Here is a 12418-nt window from a genome sequence, read left to right as displayed (position 1 = left end):
GACATATAAGGTAATCAGATGGTTAGATAGGGTGTGGACAGTGAGAGCCTTTTTCTTCAGATGGTGATGGCTAGCATGAGAGGACATAGCTTTAAATTGAGGGGTGGTAGATATAGGACAGATGTCAGAGGGTAGTTTCTTTTCTCAAAGAGTTGTAAGGGCGTGGAAGGCCCTGCCTGCAATAGTAGTAGACTCGCCAACTTTAAGGGCATTTACATGGTCATCAGATAAACATATGAATGATAATGGAATAGTGTCGGTTAGTTGGGCTTTAGATTGGTTTCACAAGACAGTGCAACATTGAGGGCCGAAGGGCCTGTACTGCGCTGGAATGGGGGTTCTATGTTCTATGTTCTCCCTTTGATCACTTCTAACCCACAAACTATAGAGGAACCTTGATTATCTGAAGGACATGGGCGGGCAGTATTTTGTTTCAGTTAATCGAATTCTAGATAATCGAATGCTGGATAATGTGGTTTAGCCGAGCATTGGGACCTTGCGATCTTGCTAGACAATCCGATATTCGGATAATCGAATGCTGGATGATCGAGGTTCCTCTTTATGTTGAACTCCTCCTTGAAAGCATTCAGTGTTTTCTGTGGCAGTGATTTCCACAGGCTCATCGCTCTCTGGGTGAAGAAATGTCTCCTCATCTATGAGGAAATGGCCTAGCCCATATCCTTACCCTGCGACTCCTGATTCTGGACTCCCCTGAACATTGAGAACATCCAGGCGCCACCCTCATTCCAGCCACGCGCCACCCTCATTCCATCCACGCATTACCCTCTGCATGAAACAGTTGTCCCTTAGGTCACTTTTAAATCTTTTCCCTCTCACCTTAAAACGATGCCCTCTGGTTTTGGACTCCCCTGTCCCAAAATCCTAACCAATCCAGTTTCTCTTCATTTGTCAGTCCTGCCATCCTGTTTGTAACACACCCTCCATTGCCAGAACATCTTTCCTCAGATAAGGAGACCAAAACCTGTATTGGGTGTGATCTCCGTTCATGTTTCCCTAAGATCAGCTCTGCATTCCTGCTGTATTCAGTTGTTAAAAGAAATCTGATAATCTGCCTGCTGATATTCAGTTGTTAAAAGAAATCTGATAATCTGCCTGCTGATATTCAGTTTGGGTTCCACCAGTGCCACTCAACTCCAAACCTCATCACAGCTTTGCCTCAAAAACGGGCAGAGGAGCTGAATTCCTGCATTGAGTTAAGAGTGACTGACCTTGGCATCAAGAACCCTGGGAAAATTGACATCATTGATAATCACGGGAAGGCTTCTTCTGTCAGGCAGAAGATCCAAAAGCTTCAACACACAAACCAGATTCAGGAACAGCTTCTTCCCCGCTGTTATTATACTTCTGAATGGATCACTCAAATTTCAAATTTAATGTTGATCGTGCTCTTTGTGCAAGTTCTCTGTAGCTGTACCATTGTATTCCTTGCTGTGTTGCCCTAACGCACCTTGTATAGTATGATCTGCCTCTATTGCACGCAAAACACAACTTTTCACTGGATCTAGGTACATGTGACAATAATAAATCAAATCAAATTTGAGTCCTATTTAGCACAAAGGAAGATAGTTGTGGTTGTTGGAGGTGAGTCATCTCAGCTCTACGACACCTCTGCAGGTGTTCCTCAGGATAGTGTCCTAACCCCAACCATCTTCAGCTGCTTCATTGATGATCTTGAATCCATTGCAAGGTTTGGTTCCATTCATAACTCTCATTGTTGTGAAGCAGGTCATGCCTGCATGCAGTAAGACCCAGGCAGAATCTAGGCTTGGATTGACAAAGGACAAGTCAACGTTGCGATATAGTGTGCCAGGCGTTGACCAAGTTGAACATGAGAGAGTCTAACCACCAGCCCTTCAATGGCATTACCACAACTGAAATTGTCCACTATCAACTGTCTGAGGGTGGGAGGGGCTACATCAGAAACTGAACTAGACCAGTCACATTAAATACAATGACTATAATAGTGGATCAGAAGCTAGGAATTCTTAGCTTTAGATTTTATTGTCATGTGTACTTGTGTGACAGGAGTACAGTGAAACATTTACAAAGAATTCTGTACTAAATAATGCATCCTTTGAGTCTCCAAAGCTGTTTCACTGTCTACATAGCAAAAACTGGATGAATATCTTCCAATTACTTGGATGATTGCAGATACACAAATTACGATAGCATCAAAAGGGAAAACGACCCACTTGACTGGCACTCCATTCACCATTTTAAACACTTACTGCCTCCCCTAGCATGGGCACACGACTTTGGGAGTATAAAATGCATTGCAGCAACAGACCATCATTAGCCACTGCCAAACTCACCACTTATACCATCTAGAAGGACAAGAGTGGCCGATACATGGGAGCACCCATCAAGATCTTCTCCTAGTCACACACCATCCTGATTTGGAACTGTCCTACTGATCCTTTCATTGTCGCTGGGTCAAAATCCTGAAATTAACTGGCCCACCCCTTAGCTCCACAGGTTACCTTTACTACACACACGATGATGGGGCAAGATGAAATCTACTCCTGGTCAATAATTGCTGGCCTTCCCATTGATGTCAACTATCTATGAATCAATGAATAAGAAAAACACTTTTAGTGTGAGCCAGATTTTCACGAGCCCAAATTAGATTTGATTTTGGGAGCTGACACCAATAATTCAGGTGAGCCAAGGCCAGAAATGTGGATGCAGAAATTGTGGTTGCTTAGCTCAGCGTTAATGTTTAATTGTTCACTGTGGCCCTAAAACAATGACATTTGATTCCAAGAAAAGGGTCAGTGGACCCGAAATGTTAACTCTGTTTCTCTCTCCACAGATGCTGCCAGACCTGCTGAGATTTTCCAGCAATTTCTATTCTCGTTTAAGATTTCCTTGTTTCTTTGCCTTTCATTTCCAGAAAAGCGATTCCAAAAAGAAGGTGAAAGACTTTGAAAGTCAACATCTGGCCGAAAAAGAGGAGGTATGTTTCAAATTTCAGTTTTGACGTTTTGTCTGCTAATTCTTTTCATCACTGCATCCGCCAAATGTTGTAGTATGTTTAGCAGGAAAAGTATCTTTCACGGACAGTCAGTCCTTAATGTGGTGTTCATGGCAATAGTTGTACCTGAAGTGAACTCTGTAAACCAACAGCTTAAAGCTGCAACCAGAACTGCCTTCCTCTTTTCACTATTTCCATTCCAAAGTCAAAAAGATTGTGGCTGATGTTACACATGATACAACACACTTGCGATATTATGTAGATGTCAGTGTTGCAGAATTCTCAGCATCTATGTCTGGGAAGCACACGCAAAAAGTACAGGTTTCACAGGACACTTAGAACACCAGGCAATGGCGAAGTTTTTTTTTATTCATGTATGGGATGAGGGTATCGCTGGCTAGGCCATCAATTATTGCCCATCGCCAATTGTGCGGAGGACAGTAAAGAGTCAACCACGTTGGTGTGGGTCTAGAGTCACATATAGGCCATACCAGATGAATCATAGAATCCCTACAGTGTGAAAACAGGCCATTCGGCTCAGCAAGTCTACTCGGATCCTCGGAAGAATATCCCACCCAAACCCGTTCCTCTACATTTACCCCTGACTAATGCACCTAAGCTACACATTCCTGAACACTTTAGCATGGCCAATTCACCTAGCCTGCACACCTTTGGATTGTGGGAGGAAACCTGAACATGTAGAGGAAACCCACGCAGACAGGGGGAGAATGTGCAAACTCCAAACAGACAGTCACCTGAGGCTGGAATTGAACCTGGGCCCGTAGTGCTGAGAGGCAGCAGTGCTAACCACTGAGCCACCATGCCCTCACCATGAGGATGGTGAGGGCATTAGTGAACCAGATTGGCTTTTCTCTTGACAATCAACAATGGATGCATGGCCATAATTAGGCTCTTAATTCCACATTTTTAGTTGTGACGATGCTGACCCTTTAACAAGGTTATTTTGTCCTTTTTTTTTCAAGAGGGGTTGTAAAGGCAGAGATGCCAATATGTCTGGAAATGGCTACTTTAAACAATGGCAGGGGAGTGGCCAGTTCTCCCAGGTCAGGATTTTTCTAGTTTGGTTTATTTTAGCAGGCAGTCAGAAACTGCTGGTAGCAGAGAAGCTGTTACTGTGAAGAAAGGTTCCATGCTTCAATAGATGTTTCTTGCTTGACTTTTCTCTCTGGCAATCTCTTCTGCCTATAAGAACCAGAGTTTGAATTTACCATTTGCCATGGGATGTGTTTTTGGATGTTGCAGGTATTGGAACAACTCCTTCGTTAAGTTGCATTTTTGAGTCAGTTGGGTTTCCAAATGTTTAAGTTGTTCTAAATTCTGTTTTCTTTTGTTCGTGTTTCGACCATAGTGTGTGAATAAATTCTATTTTGCTTAAAGCCAATTGGTTTGACCAGCTGCACCATTTCTGGAATATCCAATTTACTTCTGCCTTTAAAATAAGAAAACTCAAGGGAATAGGCTACCTTCTTGAAGGAGTTTGAGGGGGTCTCATCTGGTCCACAACATATTGCGGCATAATTCAAACCTGTATCCCCAGAATATTAGCTGGGTTGCTGGATTAACAGTCCAGCGATAATACCACTATGCTGGGTAGTGTTGATGGGTGTTTCCATGTATCTGTTGCTCTTGTCCTTCCAGATGGTACAAATTATGTGATTGGAAGTAGGCATAGGACCTGTATTTTCATCATTATCTAAATGATCTGATGAACAGGGCACTAATTAGAAGTCTGTGGATGATATAAAACTTGGAGACATTTGAAGTGGTGAAAAAGGTAGTGTTGATCTTCAAGCACGGTGGTTCAGTGGTTAGCATTGCTGCCTCGCAGCGGCAGAGACCTAGGTTCAGTTCCAGCCTCGGGCAACTGTCTGCGTGGAGTTTGCACATTCTCCCCGTGTCTGTGTGGGTTTTCTCCAGGTCCTTTTCCCACAGTTCAAAGATATTCAAATTAGGTGAATTGGCCATGCTAAATTGCCCCATAGTGTTCAGGGATGTGTAAGTTAAGAGCATTAGTCAGGGGCAAATGTAGAATAAGGGTAGCGGAATGGGTCTAGGTGGGTTACTCTTTGGAGGATCAGTACGGACTTGTTGGGCCAAATAGCCTGTTTCCTCACTGCAGGGATTCTGTGATTCTATGTTTTAAATATGGGAAAGTTGGTGAAATGGGCAGACTGACATCAGATAAAGTTCATTGTGTAGAAATGTCAGGAAGATCCCGTTGATCCCCTTGCCAAGCAAGAACCTATCTATCTCTCCCTTAAAGGCACTCAATGACTTGGTCTCCACAGCTCCCTGTGACAATGAGTTCCACCGATACATCACCCTCTGACTGAAGGAAATCCTCCTCACCTCAGTTCTAAAGGGTCGTCCCTTCACTTTGAGCCTGTGCCCTCAGGTCCTAGTCTCTCCTGGATGATCATCCAACTCAGTCCCTTGTTCCTGCTTTCTCCCTATACCCTTTGATCCCTTTAGCCCTATTGCTATATCTAAGTCCTTCTTGAAACATTCAGTGTTTTGGCCTCAGCCGCCTTTTGTGGCAGAGAATTCCACAGGTTCACCACTCTCCTCATCTCAGTCTTACATGGTCAACCCTATATCCTTAGACTGAGACCTCCTAGTTCTGGACTCCCTGGGTTACTGGGAGCATCCATTTTATGTTCCCCTGACTAGTCCTGTTAAAATTTTATAGGTTTCGGAGATTCCCCTGCATTCTTCTAAACTACAGGTACTTGATGATTGGTGTGAATAAGATGGGCTGAAGGGTCTGCATAACTCTATGATACTCAACACTGTGTGCTACTTGACATCCAGTGACTGTCAGTTCATTGCCTTGAACGTAACATTGTCATTTTTGTATTCAAATCCATCTATGGCATTAACCTTCCTTGGTCCATAAGACCAGAGCACCGTAAGATATAAGGGTAGAATTAGGCCATTTGGCCCATCAAGTCTGCTCTGCCATTTGATCATGTTTCTCAATCCCATTCTCCTGCTTTTTCCCCAAAAGCTTTGAAAGCTAGTGCTTCCAAATAAACCTGTTGGACTATAACCTGGTGTTGTGTGATCTTTAACTTCACACACCCCAGTCCAACACCGGCTGCTCCACATCTTAAATGACTAGGCCTCCACAACTCTCGGCAGTAATGAGTTCCACAGATTAACTGCCCTCTGGCAGAAAAAAAATCTTCAATCTCAGTTCTAAAGTGTTGTCCCCTCACTCTGAGGCTGTGCCCTCGGGTCCTAATCTCTCCTAATAATGGAAACGCATCCACCCTATCTGGGCCTCTCAGTATGCTGTTAGTTTCAATGCGCAAGATTAGGGCCAATGAAGGATAGTAGTGGGAAGTTGTGTGTGGAGTCAGAGGAGATAGGGGAAGTACTAAATGAATCTTTTTCATCAGTATTCACACTAGAAAAAGACAATGTTGTTGAGGAGAATGCTGAGATACAGGCAAATAGACTAGATGGGATTGAGGTTCATGAGGAGGTGTTAGCAATTCTGGAAAGTGTGAAAATAGATGTCTCCTGGGCTGGATGGGATTTATCCTAGGATTCTCTGGGAAGCCGGGGGGGGTGGGTGGTGGGGAGATTGCCGAGCTTTTGGCTTTGATCTTTATGTAATCATTGTCTACAGGGATAGTGCCAAAGACTGGAGGTAACAAATATCGTTCCCTTGTTCAAGAAGAGGAGTAAAGATAACTCTGGGAATTATAGAGCAGTGAGCCTTACTTCGGGTTGTGGATTAAGTGTTGGAAAAGGTTATAAGAGCTTGGATTTATAATTATCTAGAAAGCAATACGTTGATTAGGGATAGTCAACACGGGTTTGTGAAGGGTAGGTTGTGCCTCACAAACCTTATTGAGTTTTGAGAAGGTAACCAAACAGGTGATGAGGGTAAAGCGGTTGATGTGGTGTATATGGATTACAGAAAGGCATTTGACAAGGTTCCCCACGGTAGGCTATTGCAGAAAATATGGAGGCATGGGATTGATGGTGATTTACCGGTTTGGATCAGAAATTGGCTAGCTGAAAAAAAACTGAAAGACGGGTAGTGGTTGATGGGAAATGTTCATCCTGGAGTTCAGTTACTAGTGGGGTAATGCGAGGATCTGTTTTGGGTCCACTGCTGTTTGTCAGTTTTTTAAATGACCTAGATGAGGTCAAAAATCACACAACACCAGGTTATAGTCCAACAGGTTTATTTGGAAACACTAGCTTTCGGAGCGCTGCTCCTTCAACAAGTGGTTGTCTCCAAATCATGACATGGATGAGGGCATAGAAGGATGGGTTAGTAAATTTGTGGATGACACTAAGGTCAGTAGAGTTGTGGATAGTGCTGAAGGATGTTGCAGGTTCCAGAGAGATGTAGATAAGCTGTAGAGATGGGCTGAGAGGAGGCAAATGGAATTTATTGGAGAAAAGTGTGAGGTATTTCATTTTGGAAGGAGGAATAGGAATGGAGAGTACTGGGCTTATGGAAGATCCTTGGTAGTGTAGATGAGCAGAGAGATCTTGGTGTCCATGTACATAGATCCCTGTAAGTTGTCATCCAGGTGGAGAGGGTTTTAAGAAGGCATTTGGTGTGTTAGCTGTGATTGGTAGAGGGATTGAGTTTCGGAGCCACGAGGTCACGTTGCAGCTGTACAAAATTCTGGAGTATTGCATACAGTTCTGGCCACCACATTATAGGAAGGATGTGGAAGCTTTGGAAAGTGTTCAGAGGAGATTTACTAGGATGTTGCATGGTATGGAGGGAAAGTCTTACGAGGAAAGGTTGAGGGACTTGCGATTGTTTTCATTAGAGAGAAGAAGGTTGCGAGGTGACTTAATTGAGACATATAAGATAATCAGAGGGTTAGATAGGATAGACAGTGAAAGCCTTTTTCCTTGGATGGCAATGGCTAGCACGAGAGGACGTAGTTTTAAATTGAGGCGTGATAGATATAGGACAGATGTGAGAGGTAGTTTCTTTACTCAGAGTAGCAGGGGTGTGGAACGCACTGCCTGCAACAGTGGTAGACTCGCCAACTTTACAGTCATTTAAATGGTCATTGGATAGGCATATGGACAAAAATGGAATTGTGAAGGTTAGATGGGTTTCAGATTGGTTTCACAGGTGGCTCAACATCGAGGGCCGAAGGGTTTGTACTGCGCTGTAATGTTCTATGTTCTATCCTCTCTCATCCTTCTAAACTCCATCAAGTAAAGATTCAAAGTGCTCAACCATGCCTCATATGACAAGCTCTTTGTTCCCAGGATCATTCCTGTAAACCTCCTCTGGACTCCCTTGAATGCCAGCACACCCTTACACCCTTCCTTCAATGCAGGGCCCCAAACTGCTCACAATGTTTGAAATGTGGTCTGCCCAGAGTTCTTATACAGCCTCAGCTGTACATTTCTGCACATGTATTCTAGCCCAATTGAAATGAATGCTAACATTGCATTTGCTTTCCTAACTGACCACTGCATGTTAACATTAAGAGAATCCTGAACTAGGACTCCTAAGTCCCTTTGTTCTTCAGCTTTCCAATGCCTTTTCTCTTTCAGAAAATAGTCTGTGCCTCTATTCTTCTTGTCAAAGTGCATTACTTCACTGTATTCCATCTGCCCACTCTCCTAGCCTGTCCAAGATCTTCTGCAGCTTCCTCACTTCCTCAGCACTACCTGTCCCTCCACCTATCTTTGTGTCATCTGCAAACTTAGCAACAATGCTTTTAATTCCTTCATTCAGATCATTAATATATATTGTGAATAGCTGAGATCTCAATACAGACCCCTGTGGAAATCTACTAGTTACTGGCTGCCATCTTGAAAAAGGACCCTTTATCCCCACTCTCTGCCTTTTGCCAGTCTGCCAATCCTCTATCGATGCCAATACTTTGCCCCTGACACAACAATCTCTTGTTTAGCAGCTTCATGTGTGGCACCTTGTCAAAGGCTTTCCGGAAATCCAAATAGATCACGTCCACCAGCTTTCCTTTGTCAAACAGATTTGTCAGACCATTCCTTGACGAAGCCATGCTGACTCATTCCTATTTTACCACGCACTGCCCATTACTCCACAATTTTATTCTTAATAATGGACTCTAAAATCTTACCAAAGTCTGAGGTCAGGCTAACTGACCTATCATTTCCTGTCTTCTGCCTCCCTTCCTTCTTAAACAGGGATGTTACATTAGCCATTTTCCAGTCCTCTGGGACCCTTCCTGATTCCAGTAATTCCTGAAAGATCACCACCAACGCTTCCACCATCTTCTCAGCAATCTCCTTCAGAACTTTGGTATTTGTACCACCTGGTCCAAGTGATTTATCCAATCTCTGACCTTTCAGCTTCCCCAGCACCTTCCCCTTAGTGATGGCCACTACACTCACCTCTGCCTCCTGACTCTCTTGAAGTTCTGGTCTGCTTCTGGTGTCTTCCACAATGAAGACTGTTGCAAAGTACCTATACATTTCCTCCACCATATCTTTGTTCCCCATTACTATTTCTGCAGCCTCATATTCCAGAGGTCCACCATCCATTGTTGCCTCTCTCTTACTTTATATATGTCTAAATAAAATCTCTTGCAATCTTCTTTTATGTTACTAGCTCATATTTCATCTTCTCCCCCCTCTTACTGTTGCTTTAGTTATCATCTGCTGATTTCTAAAGGCCGCCCAATCCACTGGCCTCCCATTAATCTTCACCACATTGTATGCTTTATCTTTCGCTTCTATGCTTTTGTTGTCTTCCCTTGTCAGCCTTGGTTGCCTCATCCTCCCCTTAATATGTTTCTTCTTCCTTGGGATGAATTCCTTCCATTTCTAACCTCCATCAATCCTACAACCCTCTGGACATTCTGCATAATACCAATTCTACCCTTTCGTGCAACCCAGCATCCATTGACCTATCATTAACATCTTGGCTCAAAGTCCTGGGGATTTGTTCCCTACAACAAATTCCGAAATTGCTGGAGAAACTTAGAAGGTCTGGCAGCATCTGTGGAGAGAAAGCAGAGTTAACATTTTGAGTCCAGTGATCCTTCTTCAGAACTGAACTTGGAACATATGCTCTGTTTTCTCTCCAAAGATGCTGCCAGACCTGCTGAGTTCCTCCAGAAATTTATGCTTTTATTTCAGATCTCCAGCATCTGCCGTTCTTTGTTTGATTTTCATGTTCCCTACAGCAGTCCATCACTCCTGTTTGGATGGGAGTTGTGAAGAGATGTTGATATAGGAAGCGAGTGGGTAAAATAGTGGCAGGTAGAGTTCAAAGAATGGAAGTGTGAATTTATTGACTTTGGAAAGATGAATCATCATGTTTTTTAACTGGTGAGAAGCTGTGAACTGCAAACAAGCAGAGAGGCCAAGGCATCTGAAGCAGAAAGCATAAGGGACTGTCAGAGAATACAGGAGGATGCAATTAGACTGGAGAGTTGGGCAGAAAAGTGGCAGATGGCTTTCAATCCAGACAAATGTGAGGTGATGCATTTAGGCAAGACTAATTCTAGAGTGAATTATACAATGAATGGAAGAACGTTGGGAAAGGTTGATGGGCAGAGAGATCTGGGAGTGCAGGTCCATTGTACCCTGAAGGTTGCTGCACAGGTGGATAGAGTGGTCAAGAAGGCATATAGTATGCTTGCCTTCATTGGACGGGATATTGAGTATTGAGTACAAGAGCTGGCAAGTCATGTTAACATTATACAAGACATTGGTTCGGCCACATTTAGAATACTGTGTACAGTTCTGGTCGCCACATTACCAAAAGGATGTGGACGCTTTGGAGAGGGTGCAGAGAAGGTTTACAAAGATGTTGCCTGGTATAGAAGGTGCTAGCTATGAAGAAAGATTGAGTAGGTTAGGTTTATTTTCATTAGAAAAAAGGAGATTGAGGGGGGACCTGATTGAAGTTTACAAAATCATGAAGGGTATAGACTGGGTAGATAGAGATAAGCTTTTTCCTAGGGTGAAGGATTCAATAACGAGAGGTCACGCTTTCAAGGTGAGAGGTGGAAAGTTTAAGGGGGATACATGCGACAGAGGGTGGAGGGCATTTGGAACGCGTTGCCAGCAGAAGTAGTAGAGGCAGGCACGGTAGATTCATTTCAGATATATCTTGATAAGTGCATGAGTAGGTGGGGAGCAGAGGGATACAGATGCTTAGGAATTGACTGACAGATTTAGAGAGTACATTTGGATCGGCTCAGGCTTGAAGGGCTGTAAAATTTTCTTTGTACACTGGGGCAAAGGGAATTGAGCCAAATCCAAGTGTTCCAGGAAGACATAGCAGCACCAGTAGCTTGTGTACACAGAATTAGTTTGGACACAGAGCGCCATTGAGGAATATTTATGACTTATCCTTGTTTCATGAAATTAACTCTTGCTTGGCCAAAATACTTAAAAAGTTAAAATCCTGCGGAGTTTACATTTTTTTTGTAATTACTTTCAGGTGATATCTTCTTACTGACTTCTAAGCACTTTTAATACCAGCGCCAATCCCTTGGTTGCCCCATGTTTGGAGAAAGAATGGCCACTTAGTCTGACAGCCTCCAAAGGCTTAGAGGGCAATTGTCATCTCCCTCGTGTTGGAGGGTACAGTATTCTGACTCGGGCTCTCACCACTGATTTGGACATCTAACTCTTTCCTGCCATATCATCAGGAAATACCTTGGGGCTGAGTGTTCTCCGTACCTTTACCTACCTGGTCACATACAGAGGTGTGCATTATTGACAATCAGGAGGCATAGTGATTGGATACTCCTTGTGTCTCAAATGTGTTTAAAAAAAAAGACAGACTTAGATTGAATGATCCTTTTTGCATCCATTGGACATCTCAAAAAGCTTCATAGCCAATGAACTATTTCAGGATTTCAGCACTGTTATAAACTAGGAATTAGGGCAACCAATTAACTCATTGAAAACTCTCCAAAACAGAATTGTGGTAAGGAACAGACACATGGGTTTTGTGATGTTGATTGAGGGATGTTGAGAGACCAGGGCACTGGAGGTGCTTCACTGTTGTTCAGATGACGGCCATGGGATCTTTTCTCTGCCATCCAAAAGTTGGGACTTCTAATAGTCCAGTACTCCCTAGTACTGCCATAGAGTATCAACTACAGTAGCGCCTCGACATGCGAATGACCCCATTCACGAACAAATTAGTTTACGAACAGGATTGTACATAAAATTTTGCTTCAACGTACGTACAAAATTCAAGGTACGAACGAAGGTACGAACGCAAAAAGCCCGTGGTTTCATTGTAATTATTCTGCTTTGCTACGCGTGCTTTGAATATCCAAACAATGGGAAAATTGATTCAGTTCGCGAGCTTTCGGTTCATGAACCGGGTCCCGGAACAGATTAAGTTCGTAAGTCGAGGTGCTACTGTATATTTTATGTGTTCATGACCTGGAGTGGCAC

The 12418-nt window shown here is 43.3% G+C and overlaps 1 protein-coding gene across 8 annotated transcripts in view; it reads left to right on the top strand.

Annotated features, from left to right (window-relative positions):
- Nucleotides 1-12418, top strand: part of dzip1l (DAZ interacting zinc finger protein 1-like) — a 197929-nt gene that overhangs the window by 50039 nt on the left and 135472 nt on the right. For all 8 annotated transcript variants that reach the window (XM_072573073.1, XM_072573077.1, XM_072573075.1 and 5 more), the window contains one exon: nucleotides 2915-2977. In XM_072573073.1, the coding sequence (XP_072429174.1) occupies nucleotides 2915-2977 (63 nt within the window). The remainder of the gene's footprint in view (nucleotides 1-2914; nucleotides 2978-12418) is intronic.

Source organism: Chiloscyllium punctatum, chromosome 6 (assembly GCF_047496795.1).
Source record: "Chiloscyllium punctatum isolate Juve2018m chromosome 6, sChiPun1.3, whole genome shotgun sequence".
Lineage (NCBI taxonomy): Eukaryota > Metazoa > Chordata > Chondrichthyes > Orectolobiformes > Hemiscylliidae > Chiloscyllium > Chiloscyllium punctatum.
The sequence above is the reverse complement of the archived record's forward strand: the minus strand, read 5'-3'. Positions and strand labels throughout refer to the sequence as shown.